This window comes from Vigna unguiculata, chromosome 2 (genome assembly GCF_037176805.1).
Source record: "Vigna unguiculata cultivar grain cowpea cultivar isolate G323 ecotype 2 chromosome 2, ASM3717680v1, whole genome shotgun sequence".
Taxonomy (NCBI): Eukaryota; Viridiplantae; Streptophyta; class Magnoliopsida; order Fabales; family Fabaceae; genus Vigna; species Vigna unguiculata.
The window spans coordinates 31177942-31196224 of record NC_140793.1 but is presented as its reverse complement, the minus strand read 5'-3'; the positions used below and the strand labels follow the sequence as shown (position 1 = coordinate 31196224).

At 29.1% G+C, this 18283-nt stretch overlaps 1 protein-coding gene across 3 annotated transcripts; it reads left to right on the top strand.

Moving 5' to 3' along the window:
- The first annotated feature begins 10606 nt into the window (after nt 1-10606).
- On the top strand, nt 10607-15901 carry LOC114174178 (PHAF1 protein At3g51130). 3 transcript variants are annotated; one of them, XM_028058964.2, is made up of 15 exons: nt 10607-10964; nt 11260-11342; nt 11534-11608; nt 12475-12542; nt 12613-12718; nt 12831-12891; nt 12979-13145; nt 13295-13357; nt 13514-13561; nt 14395-14508; nt 14594-14693; nt 14808-14884; nt 15056-15160; nt 15255-15307; nt 15678-15901. In XM_028058964.2, exons 1-14 carry the CDS (start codon nt 10874-10876, stop codon nt 15300-15302), a joined length of 1206 nt encoding a protein of 401 aa, XP_027914765.1. In that variant the 5' UTR covers nt 10607-10873; the 3' UTR covers nt 15303-15307; nt 15678-15901. The 3 variants fall into 3 exon arrangements, with proteins under 3 accessions (XP_027914765.1, XP_027914763.1, XP_027914764.1); XM_028058962.2 differs by having other exon boundaries at nt 14805-14884; XM_028058963.2 differs by having other exon boundaries at nt 14805-14884; nt 15660-15855.
- Nucleotides 15902-18283: the final 2382 nt, after the last annotated feature.

Sequence of the window (18283 nt, the reverse complement as noted above, 5' to 3'; positions counted from 1 at the left end):
TGCTTGGTTCGGCTTGTGGGTGACCTTGTTACTGAAAAAATCACTCATTCAATTTGTTTGAAATTAAAAGCCCCTATAGGTGTAGATCAGGGTCATTTCAGTGCCAATAAGAAAAAAAGTATGTCACAATAAAAACAAGTAAATAACGAATTTATTTACTATGAATTAATCTAAAAATGTACAAGACCTAAGTAATAGAAAAAAAAAATTAGCATTTTTCAATATTTAAAAGACGTGATATGTTGTGACTGTACGGTGATTAAACTTTTTCTTCCATTAAAATATAATTTATATGTCTATATATAGTAAAAAGTATATTGTAATAAAAAGACATTTTAAATTTAATTGTACAGTGTGGCCTCAGTGCAAGTTGAAGAGAAGATAAGCATTAAATGAAAACTCATCTACAATGTTAGAAGTGCGTGTAGTCCTTATTATGTTTCAAAAAAATAATAAATTCATGCATACTTTTATTATGAATTAGTTTTCTTGCATGAATGCATGACATACATGTATGTTCATTCACATCTGTGTTGCTTTAGACATTAAATTGTTTTCTCTGCATATTTTAATAATGGAAAAATATTTTACACGTGGAAGTTGACTTCCCTTAAAACGACTTATTCTGTTAAACAAAAATAATGTGTTGTCAAATATCGATTTTACCCATATTCTCGCTTTACTTCTAATATAATAAAAAAATGTTTATAATAATAATAATAATAATAAAAATAACTAACAATTGTGTATAATCATCTATAAGATTCAAATCCATTATCCTTAATGTACACGTTTCATATTATTGTTTTATCGTTAAATATATTTTAAAATAACAAAAATTAAATAAAGTGTCCAATTTGTAACCATATATAAAGGTTGAGAACTATTTCATTTGCTATTCACAATTCATATTATTGTCTTACTTTTGATTATAACTTAAAAAAAATGAAAATAAATTATCAAAATGTTAAAAATAACTGCACATTATTCAATAACACAGCACAATACAACTATTTAAAATATAAGCGTCTCTATAATTTAAGAAAATAAAATTGACAACAGTGGTTAACAAAAGTAGTGGGTGATATATAATGTATTATTGTATACAAAAATGTTGACAAATTGTAGTGTACCGAAATAATAATTATAATTATTTATGATATAAATCATAATAGTAATTATCTTATAAAATTGTTCTCTTAGTTTTGTAAAAATCAATAAATTACTCCCAAAGCAATTTTATGCTCTCTTTGGAGTAACAAATACATGTGTATAACTTAATTTAGCATAATGCTTAATTGGAAATACAAAAACTACACTATAACGACACAATTTGTATGGATTATTGATTGTTATTAGTTTTACAAGAAAACATATACAACTGAAAAATGTAAGTTTAAATATCTTAGTATGTTGATTATTTTCGGAGTTTATAATTTATCATTTTTTCACTTTAACTCCGGTGACAATAAAAAATATTATTCCTTCATTATTATATATTTTCAGAAATAAACAATTATATCTACTAGTTTTTCTACACTTTACAGTTTTTCCTAGGTAGTACTTGATTAAGTCATTATAACAAAATATATATATATATATATATATATATATATATATATATATATATATATATATATATATATATATATATATGCGTGTGTGTGTTTTTGTTTGTTTTTATACGTATGTACGCGTTCTGTGTGAATTAATGATTAAATAAAGTACATAAGAAAATATGTCTTAAAAATTGTTTTACCAAATTTAATTTTAACTATTATATTAACCAAAATTAGTCATTTAACGTAACTTCACTTGCAAGTGATATATGATTGCTTCATCCAACATGAATACAATGTGTAGCAAATAATTTTTAAATTAAACATATTTTATATTTTTAATAAAACGACAACACATATTTTATAGATTTTAGATAGAAATCAGCTTCCTTCATATCTTAAAATACCTACCTTTCTAGGTCCCAAAAATGAAAACTTTTTCCACATGACATTTCTTTATTTTCTTGACGGAAAAGGTGTTAAAAATGTTTTACTTTAGAGAAAACAAATAATAATATACAGTTTAAAGTACTCAAACGTATTAAAGACAACTCATCAACTTTAAAATCTAAAAAAGTTTAATTCAATTTGAGATTGTTCAAAAAGCAGAAGAATAAAAAAAGGTTGGGACTGTTCTTGCACATTAAATTAAATGAGCTAAGAAAACTTAGATGTTGAAGCTGTGTATTTCGACCTAGCACATTAAGAAAAAACAAAAACTTTAATTGCTCCTGGACATTTCATTAAATGAACTATGCAAACTTAGATTTTTTAAGTTGCACACAACACCCATCCAAAGCAGCACAGTACAAATATACCCTTCCCCAAATGCAGCCGTGTTCTACGAAAAAAAAAAAATGGAGATTTTGCTGCATATTTTAGAATTATGAAGATTTGTTGTATACCTGGTCCTATAAAAAAATTATATGCTATATAAAAGTGGATGCATGCCCAAGAGCATATAGGTAGAGATATTTGAATTTCGAAATTTGAATTTTATCATTTGTATATTTAACAAATGTTTTGTTTATAGATTTTATCTTAACCATAGTTCATTCTTACTAGTTATTAGCACTAGTAAAAAAAATATTTTGTATTATACAGGTCAGTCGGCCATCTAAACGTCAATCAACGTCCAAAGTGATTTGTATAATCGGCTGAAATTATAACAAATAAGTCAGCATGAGTCGTCAATCAAAGGTCATCATGACACATCATCGAGCAACAAATAGCGAATGTCTCATCGTGCGAGACCTCAACGATGTCGTGTGAATGTTTCACAAATCTTTTAGGCCAATTGTTGATCATATGAACATATGTGTCAACGAGTGGCCAGCCGCCTTAGCGGTGTCGTGCGAACAATTTATCGGTCATTCAAGTTGTGATGCTGAGCATATGTAGATATGTGCCAAACAACAACGTTCGACATGGAACGTCGAACGATTACAAAAATAAACATGTTCATCGATGATTAAGATTAAATTGGTCAGTAATTAGGTTTTAAAAGCAATTGGGCCTTGATTAGGCCAACCCTAATCAAAGGTTCAAGCATAAAACTATAAATAGAGGTCAAATGTAAGGTTGTTGGAAATTTTGTTCTCTCGTATTTATTACAACATTAATTGCTATTGTAGATAGAACCATTGCTAACTTAACCATCGAAGTCTCTTTAGCATATACATTGATTGGCGTGGACCACCAGACGAGGGACAGGAGAACCAAACAAACAACGCGAGGAGCAGGAGATTGGACAATTTGTTTAAGTAGACACCCTCGCACTTTTAATATCATTAATTAACAATATTTACAAAATAATTGTGTTGTACTATTTAGGACTACCACTATCTACATCATCTTAGCCACCACTTAAACTATCAACATAAACAATGATCATACTAAATCAAGATGACCAAATCATACCAACCTACGACCGAGACCATATTGGTGACCATTGTCTGGATCATCTCAAGTACCACTTGTATTGTGCTACACAAGATTGAAGTGATCTTGACCAAGGTCATATCAACACCAGGGAGGATCAGGCTCATCCCAACCAAAATCGTAATATTTATATGTGAGTAAGGATCATGTCGGCTTCAAGATTACGAATATTATGTCAACCTCGACAAATTGACATAAAACTTAATATATCTCGACCTCACGCCACAACCAACGTGGAGAATCGAGTATATCTCGACATACACACATTTACCAATGCAGGGGATTGAGTATATCTTAACCTATGTGACTACTGTACATTATGTTCATAAGATGGATATGGATATTTGGTCTAATTTTGATGATATGTCGGTAAAGAACATTAGTCTTATTTTCAATTACGATCACAAGGACATAAGACTAAGATTTAACTAATGTAATTCAATGAAGACTAAAATTTTAAAAATATATATTATTTAAAAACTAATGTAATATTGATTTTTGTTCTTTATATATACAAATGTTCGGTACATTTGTTTATAATTTATATATTTGTGTATCTATTAACATGCATAAATAGTCACAAAATAATTAATTATATATATATATATATATATATATATATATTCTCATTAAATTTGTTTTTATTTAAGTAGTCATAAGTTTGTTTAAGGTAAACTTATAATTTATAATAAAGATAAACAAATATTAACTTGTAATTTTTAAAAATGTAGTCACTCCAAAATTAGTTCTAAATCTAAATAATATTAACTAAAAATTTAAGTCTCTTATAATATGTAAATTAGAAATAAAAGAATATTTTTAAAGTTTATTCTTTTTACTTACCAAAATTTAGTTATTAGAATAAATTAATAGTAATTAAAAAAATTACATTTTAATTCGGTAGTAACAAAATTATTTATGAATAAATAAATATTTTGTATGGGCATTAATTACTACAAATATATAAGTGATCACTGAATTTATTTATAATGAACCTATAATTTTATTAGAGATTAAAAAATATATTAACTTGTAATATTATAAAATTTAGTCACTCCAAAATTAGTTTCTAAATTTAAATAATAATAACTACAAATTTAAGTTTCTAATAATATGGTAATTAGAAACCCAAAAATTAGTTTATAAGTTTATTTTAGTAATTAAAAAATTTCCATCTTAATTAGGTAATAACAAAATTATTTCTAAATAAATAAATATTTTGTATGGTCATTGATGTGTGGGTTTCAAACATTGATTTGATACGGTGAGAAACAAACTTAGGTCTAATAATTTTTTAAAATTATCTATAGTATATATTAGAAATTTATGAAAATTAATTTTGATATTTTCTTTTATAAAACATAACATATAACATTTAATTTTAATAAATAAAAAAATACAAAAATTAATATAAAAAAATATTAAGATATATTTTCATTTTTTCTTCTATATCTTTTGTGTTTTTAGCATGTATTTATTTGTTTTATATGATTTTTTTTTTGTTTTTTTAAAAAGAAGTCAAATACAATCTCCTCTAAGTTCCTCATTTATTTCTCTTATTATTAAATTAGACAAGTAATTTTCTTGTTTAATTTGATAGTAAAATATTAGATTAATAGTTCATTGTTTTTATTTCACCAGCTTTGCATATTTATTTTCTGTGAATATAAAACGAAAAGTTACTTTTTATGTGTTTTTTCAGGTGACTTTTAGTTGTGTCGTAATTATCATGAATTTTTTTTTTAGTAGTTAGATCTCCCAAATTTTTATTAGATTATGATAAGTTATTTTTTGATCTCAAACTTTATTTAATTTTTAAATAGTTATATTGACGAAGAATGAACTAATACATTATTGTTTAGAGGTGATCAGGAGTGCCAAAACAATTTGTGCCTGCGCAGGTATTCGCATATAAAACCCTCGACGGGTTAGAAATTAATATTAATAGATAGTCGCAGGTAACAGGTACAATTATTTCTTATACCCGCATGTTAACGGGGGAATATGAGTATCATAGTATCCGTACCCGTGGATACTTGTATCATTATACTCTAACTTAAATTAAAAAAAAAAATGATTAAAATATTAACACTTTGATTTTGAATGAGTTATTTTTTATCAATTGGTGTAAAAAAATATTAATTTTTTTGTAAACTGTCATTAACACTATTTAAATAGGTTATTTGCAATTTGTTTGAAATTTATGAATGTTATGCATTGTATTTTTTATTTAAAATTATGGTTAAAATATGTTGTTCATGTTATGAATTAATGATTGTCCATTGATTTGATATATTTACTCATATGATTCATTACTCTTTATGGTAAATATTTGTATTAACTAAGTTGATTTGTTTCCTTTATGGATTACATATTGTATCTATAAATAGGACTCTTCCTATCAATAATAATAGACAGATGAGTTGCTCCCTATTCTCTCATTCTCTATTCTCTCTTGTTTTTTTTCTCTTCTCTATTATCTGTCGTCATTCTCTATGTTATTCACTTTATTTCATAACACGTTATCAGCACGATGCTCCAACCAATTGAGGACTAGTGAAAGCTTTTTCTCTATAACGACAGTGTTATGCGTGTCTCAATCCAGGCTCTTTCTAATCCTTTCTCAAATTATAATTTTACCTTATATTCTTCCTCTTGTGATAAGAATTATTTAACTTTATCAATTTTCATCTTCGTCTTATTATTTTTATTTTTATTTTGACGGTGATTATTATTATTATTATTAATATAATTATTTTATGTGCTAGTTCTAAACACACGAAATGTTGCAAAATTTGGATTTGTGACCCTTGATAGGAAGAATTCCTTATATTGGATTTTAACTGTTGAAATATATTTAGATGCAATGGATATTGGGATACCATTAAATAAAGAAATAAAGCATCTAAGCAATGACAAAAATATTGTGAAAAGAGATTTCACAAATATTGTGAATTTATTTCATGCCTATGTATGGCTGGCTGGACAAAGCAATAAAGCTTTTGATGAAAAATCATGAGATCCGCCTAATATGCTCCATTCCCAGAAGTGAATGCAGCAATCAATATTATGAATTTCTTTCATGCCTTTGTATGGCTGAACAAAGCAATGAGCTTTTGATAAAAGGAAAAGGAAAATGTGAAAATATTGACAAAAAGATGAAGGTATATATTATCATTACGATGGTAAAGGCCATTTGAATTGTACTTATTGTACACCAGAGCATCTTACAAATAATGAGAAGAACATAGAAACACACTTTGCTTATGAAGATGGTGATTCTGATTATGGCCATATGGATGCTACTCATCTTAATATTGTTATTTTCTTTGCTAAAGCAAATGAAAGCATTGATCACCTAATTGATTATGAGAGTGTTGAAAAAAAAAAATCTCATATTGATATTTACGTTTATATGAAAAACGAATGTTTTGCACTAGTACCAAAAGATATGCGTCTTATTGATAGTGCAACAACTTATACAATTCTCAAGAGTAATAAATTTTTCTCTTGTTTGATAATGTGAGACATCGATGTTAGTATTATTTATAGTACTACAAATATATTTGAAGACTCTAAAAGAGCTACTATACTTCTACCAAGAAGTTGAATAGAAACTTATTAAGTTTCAATGATATTTGTCTGAATGGATATTATATTGAGACAAACAATGAAAAAGATATGAAATATCTTTATATCTCTATGATTGAGTTGAAAAAGAAAGAGTATTGGAGAAATTATCAACATTCTCTTATAGTTTGTACTACAAGTTTATTAGTACAATTTAAATGCATGTCATGGTAAACCAGAAGTTTACAAATCAAAATGATTGCCTTGTTTGACATGATCATTTATTATGATGCGAAAAAAAAAAGGATTGAAAAACTCATATGAACACGTTTGAAGCGTGGTAGACCTATTGGTTCCAAAGATAAAAACTCTTGAATGAGAAAGGGGGCTAATATGCAAAATAACCTAATCGAAAAGGTTGAAATCCCAAAAGATTCATTTGACATAATTAATGGTTCGGTTCCAGAAGAACCTCAGGTACCTGAAATGGTTGAAAATGATGAGATCTCAATAAATTATGTCATGAATCATATAATATGGAACCAAAATGAAGTTAACATTGACGAAACTTTTACTTATAACATAGCGATAAATGCTATGAATGACAATGAGGATCAATAAGCAATGATCATTGAAGATTGTCGGCAAAGAAAAGATTGGCCAAAATGAAAATATGCAAAGAAGCATAATTATATTTGTTTGCTAAACGAAAGGTTTTTGAACATATAGTTCGCACACCTGAAGTTATGAAACCCGTTGGGTACATATGAATTTTTGCGCAAAAATCAAATTAAAAATGATGAAATTGTTAGATACAAAGCATAATTGGTTGCTCAAGGTTATTCACAAAACCTTGTATTGATTAGTGAAAAAACATGTTCACTAGTATTGGATGCAACAACATTGCAATATTCGATTATCCTAGTTGCACAACAAGTTTTGCATTTACATCTAATGGATGATGTTACAACCTATTCGTACGGTTCTTTTGAGAATCATATTTATATGAAAATCCCTGAAGGATTTTATTTGCCCAACAAGACAAATTCTAAAAAGGGTTATTCAATAAAATTGAATATGCTCTTTTATTGATTAAAGCAAGGATGTGTGTGGTATAACCATCTTATTGAGTTCTTATTAAAATAAGGATATGGAAATGATCCTTTTTGTCTTTGTATTTATATGAAAATATTAGAAAATCAATTTTTCATAATTATTGTTTATGTAGATGACATAAACATCGTTGAAACTACTAATGAGCTCACAAGACAATTGAAAGAATTTGAGATGAATGATCTTTGAAGGGCAAAGTCTTGTTTGAAATTAGAAAATTGAGTATTTAAATAAAAGTATTTTTATACATCAAGAGGCTTATATGATTAAGGTGCTTAAAATGTTCTAAATGGACAAGTCATGTCCATTATGCACTCCAATAGTTGTGAGGTCGTTAGATGTTGATAAAGACTCTTCTTAGACCCCAAGAAAATGATGAAGATCTTCTTGGTCTAGAAGCACCATATCTTAGTGTCATAGAAACACTAATGTATCTTGCGAATTATACTCGATCTAATATTGCATTTGCTATAAATTTGTTAAGCAAGATATAGTTCTTCAACTACAAGAAAAAAATGGTTTGGAGTAAAACATATACTTCGTTACTTTAAGGGTACTACGAATATGAGCTTATTCCATCCAAATGATTCAGATTCAGACTAATGGGTTATGGATATGCATGTTATTTTACATATTCTTACAATGTCACAATGGTTGATCACAAACAAGATGTTTGTTCACATGTGGTAGCACAATGGTTTCATGAAGGTATATGAAACAAACCATAGTAGCAACATCGTCTAATCATACAAAATTACGAGAAAAGTTGTGAATATGTTTGGTTAAGGTTTATAATTCAACATGTGCAAGAAACTTGTGACTATCCCCGAGAAAGATGGAATCAACAACCATATATGAAGACAATAGTGTATTGTTCAATTGAAAGGATGATATAGATATCCAAAAATTCGTTCATCTGAAAATATGACAAGTCTATTTGTGAAGTTTTTGCCAAGAAAAATTTTTGAGCAAATGACTGACAAATTCGGACTCTGTCACCTTAATGATGTAAGTTTACATGAGGGGGAGAAATAGAATATGTGATGAACAATATTGTATTAAAGAATACAGAATGTTGTACTCTTTTTCCTTCACTAGGTTTTTTTTTATCCCAAAGGGTTTTTCCTAGTAAGGTTTTAACGAGGCACATTCTTTATCAATGGACACTCAAGGGGGAGTGTTATGAATTAATGATTGTCCATTGATTTGATATATTTACTCATATGATTCATTACTCTTTATGGTAAATATTTGTATTAACTAAGTTGATTTGTTTCCTTTATGGATTACATATTGTATCTATAAATAGGACTCTTCCTATCAATAATAATAGACAGATGAGTTGCTCCCTATTCTCTCATTCTCTATTCTCTCTTGTTTTTTTCTCTTCTCTATTATCTGTCGTCATTCTCTATGTTATTCACTTTATTTCATAACAGTTCAATATTTTTTTTAAATATTTGCAGGTACCCGCACAAATATAGATATGAATACGAGACAAATATTTATCCAACAGGTGTTGACATCCCTAAAAGGGATAAAAGAGAATCTACTAATCACTCCTGAAGATGAAAATAAGAGAGATTCAATTAGAGAAGCCTGTCTTAATGTTCAAATAATTACAAGTGATAAATTTTATATTAATGATTTGAAACATGATATAAAAATGTCATCAACATGAGAATATCTAATGTGTCAAAGAAATGAAGTTATAAAAGTTGAATATCTAAAAAGTCAAAAAGATGAAGTTATGAAAGCTGATTTTACTATTAATAGTTTAATTTGTTTTATTTTAATTCTTATTGTTTTTACAACTACAACATAAAATGAAAAGAGAAATCCCTTAGTAAAAATATAGAATACAGATTAATATATATATATATATATATATATATATATATATATATATATTAGGTTATATATTTTTTCACATATATATGGTTTATGGTCATGGTTATCTTGCTTGAGAGATTGTGGTTCTAATGGTTATATGACATTAGTCTTACACATATAAGGTATTTGACATCAGTTTTACACAAAAACTTTAAGGCAATGGTGTTATGGATATTTATTTTTATATAGTGTTTAACTTTGTCTAATTATATCCAATGTGAGACTTTTGATTCATACTTTAACTATTTTTGACCACATATATATATATATATATATATATATATATAATATTATAAGTTAAAAAAGAAGAAGATGAAGGTGTGTTTGATGAGATGAAAGAATATTAAAGAAAACAATAATCTATTTTAAATTTTTCCTCTTTTCTTTTTACTTCTTTTATCATGTGTATATTTACTATAGTTATATTGTTATGTCTTCCCAGCAAAAGATAAGTGTTTATTTATATAAAACAGTTGAAAAACAAAAGAATTAGGAGTGTTTTTTCAAGAGATTGACATAACATCGTGGGTATCTATCGAAACAACACCTAACCGTTTAAGAAAATAAAAGCAAGGTGAGGTGGGTTTCCGTGGCGTGCGAGAGGAGCATCTGTTGCTTTTGGGGAGTTGGAAAAGGAAAAACAGAAGGTCGTTTTTCCCTCTAATGAAATCGAATCGGATCCTCCACAACCCTACATAAACATTTTACCCCTTCCCTATTGTCGATTATTTTCTTCACACAAAGTAACTGAGGATTTCCTTCATCAGCAATCTCCCAATCCAATACCCCCTGTCATCATGCAGAGACGACGCCGTTGCGAGGGCACAGCCATGGGAGCCATCGTTCTCGATCTCCGACCCGGTCTCGGCATCGGACCCTTCATTTTAGGTAGTTTTCCTCTCGCATTTTTTCAATTCAACAGTAATCCTATCCGTTTCCGATTTTCACTTCTCTTTGTGTAAATTTAGGTCTAAGACATGGTAATTTAATTTTTCCTTTTGTCTTTTCACTCTCGAGGTTATCATACATATTCAAAGTCACGCTATGCGGTTCTATCCAATATTTTAATGCATCTAAATTTATTCGACTATTGAAGAAGGTGTTATTGGCGTTTCGTATTTGGTTTATGTTTTGTTAATGTGTTTACTGACTTTGCTTGTTACCGATTCCTTATGCTGTTTAGGTATGCCCATTTGCGAAGCATTTGCTCAGATAGAGCAGCAGCCAAATATATATGACGTGGTGCATGTGAAGTATTTTGATGAGGTTTGTCACAAATGGTTATGGCTTTAGTTCCTTTCACTTGTCTTCGCTATGATTGTGTGAACTTGTTCGAGTAATTTTACTGTCTGCTTTGGGCAGACTAGTATCGGTGGCATCGCCTTTGTGAGACACTTGTTTTTATTTTGTAAGAGATTAATTTTTAGTTATCTTGAGTTTTTCTAATGCACACGCAGGAACCTCTGAAGTTAGATATTGTGATTAGCTTTCCCGATCACGGCTTCCATCTTCGTTTCGACCCGTGGTCTCAGGTCTATATAACTTTTTTATTCCTTCGTCTTGATCCAGTGGTTGATTTATTTCTCTTTTGTAGAGTCCTTATTTGGAAAGCATGACATGTTGTGTATTATTTAGTGAAGTTTTCGTATATTATGTCTTTAATTGGAAACATGAATGCTTGACTAGCTATTATTGTAAGTTTAGAAATGATATGATGGACCATAACTCATGCTTTGGGAGCTCTATGGTATCACGAACAATGACTAACAGAATAACTAAATTAGTCTGACGCATTTGGAAATGCAAACTCAACAAGGGTGTTAAGAATTCATGTGAAAAGTTATGAGTTCTGAATGTTATTGGATTATCTTAGAAGACTCTGTAGTTTTTAGTTGTATTATCATTGAAGCTCATTCTGCTTGCATATTATAACTTGATAAGAGAATAATGAGAATGAAATTGTATAAGGATGTCTAGGTACTTTGCCTGTGCAAATGGAAACTGTTGAACCAATGTAATAATGCATGTTTAAAATTTAGCTATCTTTATATTTTGTGCAACTTAGTTGGGGTGAATTGTTAAAAGCTTTTGGCTTTTCTACTCTATTTCTGTTTCTTTTGTTACATTAATGTGCTCCTTCACCTCAAGATGATACCATGCTTGAGAATTGACTTTTGTTTTTAACATGAATGCCTGGTATTGCTACTTTGTTCCAAAGTAATGGTGCATGTATAGTATTTTTTCTTTCCTTGTCGAAGATCTCAAGCACTAACACAGTTGTATGCATAATTTCTTACGCGTTCAAACATTCTAAACTGTTTTATAGTGCTTTTATACATTGGTATCTATACATGTCTAGAAGACCCTGTCATGATTAAAGATTTCATTGCTATTTTAGAGACTGCGGCTGATTGAAATATTTGATGTAAAGCGACTTCAGATGCGCTATTCTACTTCATTAATAGGGTGAGTATTTGGACTTGTAATTTTAGTATAGATTTATTTTAAAACTAATGATGATTTTTTCCACTTCTAGGGGACCGGCAACTTTAGCTACTTTTGTTGCTGTATATGCACTGTTTGGACCTACATATCCCGGAATTTTTGACAAGGATAGAGGCATTTACACCCTATTCTATCCGGTACATATTTTGGAAATTGGATATCAAATGCTTGTCTACTATTGCCTTATTTGTTTACGATTTCTTGTTAATAATACTTTCTGCTTTATGTTTCTTCTGGATCGCTCTTTAGGGTCTTTCTTTTGCCTTTCCTATTCCAAGTCAATTTACAGACTGCTGTCATGATGGTGGAGGTATTTACTATATCATCTTGAAATTGAAATGTTGTACCTAGTTTTCTTATTTTGTTACATTGACACTTTCTCTTTTGATTATGACAGTGGAATTGCCGTTGGAGTTTCCTGATGGAACCACACCGGTCACCTGCCGTGTTTCTATATATGACAGCTCCTCTGGTAAGAAGGTCGGTGTGGGGTCTTTAATGGATAAGGCTTCTGCTCCACCATTACCGATTGGAAGCATTTATATGGAAGAGGTCCATGTGAAGGTTTGGGTCCTTTAAACCCTATATCAGTTTGGGTTTTGGATTCTTTATAATGACACATTTAGTTGGCTTCATTTTAGAGAAACCTTTTTTCCTTGATTAAATGTCTTGGTGATTTGACTTCTAATTCAGTTTTTTCTTGGTTAATATAGCTGCGAGAAGAATTATATTTCACAGTTGGCTCTCAACACATTCCGTTTGGTGCATCTCCTCAGGTAAACATTATCTACTACTACATACAATCGAAACCATTTGAAATTCTGCTTTTAGTGGATGAATTTCCTATGCTTTTTGTTACTTTTATCATCCTCCACATGTTTCATATTCTTTATCTTAAGGAAAGTTTATGCAATGCTTAATGTTTTATGCAGGATGTTTGGACGGAGCTTGGGCGTCCTTGTGGAATTCATCAAAAGCAGGTTCTCATACAATAAATTACTAACGTTTTGAATGGGATATGATTAATATGTAGGTTTCAGTGTGGAACTAAACTGATATATGATGCATAGATGTCTACAGAACCTGACTCTTTTTTTGTACTTACATTGGTGTACTGAGGAGATTTTTATTTATGGAGATCTATACAGTTATGTTTTTGAGATTCTGGTGTACACCCTAAGTCAGTCTGCAAGTAGTATACAATTCAATCTTAACTATATCTTCTACTTTGTTTAATGGGTCATATGAGGACCTAGGAAATTGATTGTTTCATGTTCTAGAGTATGCCTTCGTTTGGTAATTTGGTTAAGAGGAAAGAGATGACACATTGGAATTTCTGCTTTGCTATTTTCCTTGCTGCTTTTTCTTTCAAGAATTTTGTATGCATAGCTGCATAGGTACGGTACTTCTTATGCTTGTTGGATAATGTGTGATATATGGAAGCCAGAAGCATGATTAAATGTGAGACACGAGGAGATTTTGTAGTATTGTCTTTAATCTCTACTAAAGGCTTTAGAAGAAGGTTTTGCTGTGGATAAGTTCTAAATTCTAAGTATTGGGGTGTGTCCTAACAGAAGTTATTAAGATCGGGTTAACAGTCAAGAAAATCTGCAGCTGATATATTTTTTCTTCTAATCTTGTTAGTTACTCTCTTCACGGAGAAGTATTGATATTCACTAAATATATATTTATTTAAATAGGTCTGAAGTCTAACTTGAGCACAAAAAACTCCATAATATTTTGAGCTAGTAAACTTCCTGAATGAGTTTTGGTTTGTATGAAGTTTGATTCTTAATTCTAACTCTATACATAGGTGGATCAGATGGGTATTCATTCTGCCTCTGATCTTCGACCTAGGACAACTTTATGTGGAGATTACTTCTATAATTATTTCACTCGTGGTCTGGACATCTTATTTGATGGAAAGGTTTGTATCTGACATCGTGTTTTTGTTTCTTTACATGATGAAACGACCGATAATGGTAACTTCTACATGTCTGTTGTATTTTCAGACCCACAAAATCAAGAAGTTTGTTTTGCATTCCAACTTCCCCGGTCATGCGGATTTCAATTCTTATATTAAGTGCAACTTTGTTATCTATGGAGCAGATTGTAAGCAATCTTTTTTATTTGCAATGGAGTGTTTAGTTTTGGTCGATGTAACGGTTGGTTGTAAAATTTTGTTGTGAATTAAGAGATAAAATCTATTTTTGACCTTTCCAGCAGCTGGGGGATCTTTCGAGGAAGTAAATAACAGCAAACAAAGGGTTATTACACCTAGCACCAAATGGGAGCAAGTGAAGGTGGTCTTCTATCCCTTTTATTGGATTATATCTTATGTAGTTGTGGAAGATTTTTTTCTTGAAGTATATGAACAATTTGTAGAAGAGAATAGTGACTGGCATTTGAAGTTGTTTTCTTATAATGATTAATCAAAGTTTATATCATATAATATTTTGCAATTGATTCTATAGGAAATACTTGGGGATTGTGGACGAGCTGCCATTCAAACCCAAGGCTCTGCAACTAACCCGTTTGGTTCTACATTTGTGTATGGTTATCAAAATATTGCCTTTGAGGTGTGTCCTTTGTATTGATAATGTCCTGCTATTTTATAGTTTAGTCCGCAATAATTCTTTGAAGAGACCACTAATATTCTGGTGATGTTAACAGGTGATGAAGAATGATTATATTGCAACAATAACTCTCTTCCAATCATGATGATGGTACATTTCTTTTATTGTATATAGCCTTGATGTTTTTTTTTTTTTTTTAAATCTCATCTATTAGTTCAATCTTAAAAATCAACTCCAAGTCCAAGCAGCCAGTAATAGATGGTCTTCATTTGTCACGCTACAGTCACGCTAAACGCTGCTGTCTCATTTTTCATTTATTTTATCTCCGTTTATTTCTATTTTCTTCAACTAAACACCGTTAATTTTCATTTTATGCTATGTTTCTGTTTCTATTATTATTATTTTCACTCTGTTTTCTCTACCTCCTATCTTACCATGTAGGAAATTGTCTTTTTTAATCAGTTCTGGTTGTTTGAAAACATTAAAAACAAATACGCTTTAGCCTTTTTCATTACTGCAGGTCGGGCATTTCCTATATATGGTGCAACTTTCCATCAGCATTATCGTTGCACGGTGCTATCTATGGCAATTGTACAGCTATATTACATTTGTACATGTTAAAGTTGTGTCATGTAATTTTCTAACATTGACATCTTCCAAAAAGCTAATGTAAAATATCTCTTTTACTTTGTCTTTCAGTGTAAAGAGATTCAGTTAATTGCTATAAAAATCGATGTTGCGTAATCATTGAAAAGAAAACAGCACAGACGAGGCAACTTTTCTTTCTAAAAAATTGATATGAATTAGACTGGTCGATTTTAAATTTGATTTAATGGATTCTCAATCTATTCACGGTAGAACCAACCCTGCAAATTAATTAGAAAGCTTTTACACTCGGATTTTAATAAGCATATCCAATGCTAATTTGGTAAGTTATATGGTTTGTTCGGGGAAAACAAATTTATCTGACAATGTAATATGGTTTATTTTCCAATTCTAATCATGACCTGCATGATTTAATCTGTAATTATTATTAAGTTTGAGCGTAATGTATTTATCTATTAGTTTATAAACATTGTGTTAAAATAAGCCGATATACAAAGTATAAATAGGCTTTTATAGTGATATGTGAGATAAAATAAATGAGAGTGTTCTTTTTTAATTAGAATTATTATACATTTTGTGCTTTTTTCTAACACTACGTGTTTATTCAAATTATTTTTGTTTTTTTTTTATCACTACATTTTAATTCTAATAACTATTTTGTGAAGTTATATATGTTTTTTTTACTTCATTTTAATTGTAATAATTAGTAATCTTTTTCTTCCTTTTGTTATATAACAAAAAAACTTATTCGCGATTATATCACTTTAACCTCTTCATTCACGAACATTTGAAATTACAACAATTTAATGATCCAATGCAATTCATACAACGATTACGATATATTCTACAAAATGGGTCTGTCCTTCCCTGATTTGTCCATTAACTTCGTAGTTGAGATGAATGGTTGAGCAAGAAGCTTTGTCCCTGCTTGCAAATCTTCAAATTTTACTCACCAATGCTTTCCAAACACCTGATCCACAACGACCAAGCATCCACATTTTTTCTCTTGTCACCATCTCACCATCATCCATCATTATAACTTATCACATGAATGGTAAGTTATATGGTTTTGACACTATATATATATATATATATATATATATATATATATATATATGAATCTTCATGGAAAGCTTATCGAAAATTTGTATAAAACCACCAAACTATTCATCAAAGAGTGTCATTGCCATAACAAACTAGTGAATAGAATATGTCGGATATTCACCGATCCCTCCTCTTTCCCTAAAAATCATTCACTTCCTAGCAATTCAATATTTTTCTCAGTGATTAGAAATCTAAGTGGGTTTAAATAGGTAAAAGTAGAAGATCCATAAAGAGTCTTATCAAAAATTTTTTTTATTAAAAGTATAAGAAATTGAATCGGATCTCATTATTACTATGTTCCCATACTCATCACCTAGTCACATTAATTCAAGTTAATAAAAAAACACAGCAATGGATCACAGGAAATAATGAAGGTTTCCAGCTATGGTTTTGAATAATCAAGCACTTTACTATGCATGAATGATAGACAGAAAAAGACTTTCATGGCTACAAATTCTTTTCGACCATCCCCACGCGCATGCTTACGTACATGTACGGACACCAAACTCTTCGACAATTTATGCTTTGGTTATTGTATATACTATACCTAAACAATATATTATAAATCTAAAATATATTTGTATGTTTTAGAATAGCTATTGATTATGATTTTTTTTTATAATTAATTTAAATTTTAAAATATTTATTTCTTATAAATCTCCGTTATATAAAGTAAGATTATTATACCATCGAACATAAACCTTTTTAACTATGAACTAATGTTTTTTATTTTGTGGAGGGGGAAGATGATCTATTAGTCATACTCCATATCACATCTAACTAGCAGGCAACGCAAGTCACATATCTATTTATTTTAAACTTAAGGATGGTTTCTAATATTATACATGTATTTTATACTATAAGATATAATATATATTTATACATTGATATGTTTATTTTAAAAACAATAAGATACAATATTAGATATTTGAATATTAAAAAATATATAATAATTTTTTTAAAATATTATAAATATATTATTGATATCGTGTGAGTACAAATTAAAATTATGTGTCAAATGTTGTTAACATAAAAATTATAAATTATTATTATTACAAAAGTATTATTGTTTTATAATTAGATATTTTATTGATAAATATATATCTTAATTATTTGACATGAATTTTGATTATCTTTAATTATTTTAAGTTTTAATTAAAAAAAGTGTTTATGTATTCATGAGTAAAGTTTTTTGTTTACTATTAAATTACAAATTATAATGATAGGTTGGATAATTTTACGATGATTTTCCTGAAAATCATATTAATGATTTGTATATTGATTAAAATATAATTAAATATGTTTTTCATTACACAATATTGAAATGTCTATTTCTAGAATTTTTCTAAGAGGTCATAGTTTATGATTATATAAAACAGTAAGTAGTTAAATAAATAAATAATGCCTTACACTAAT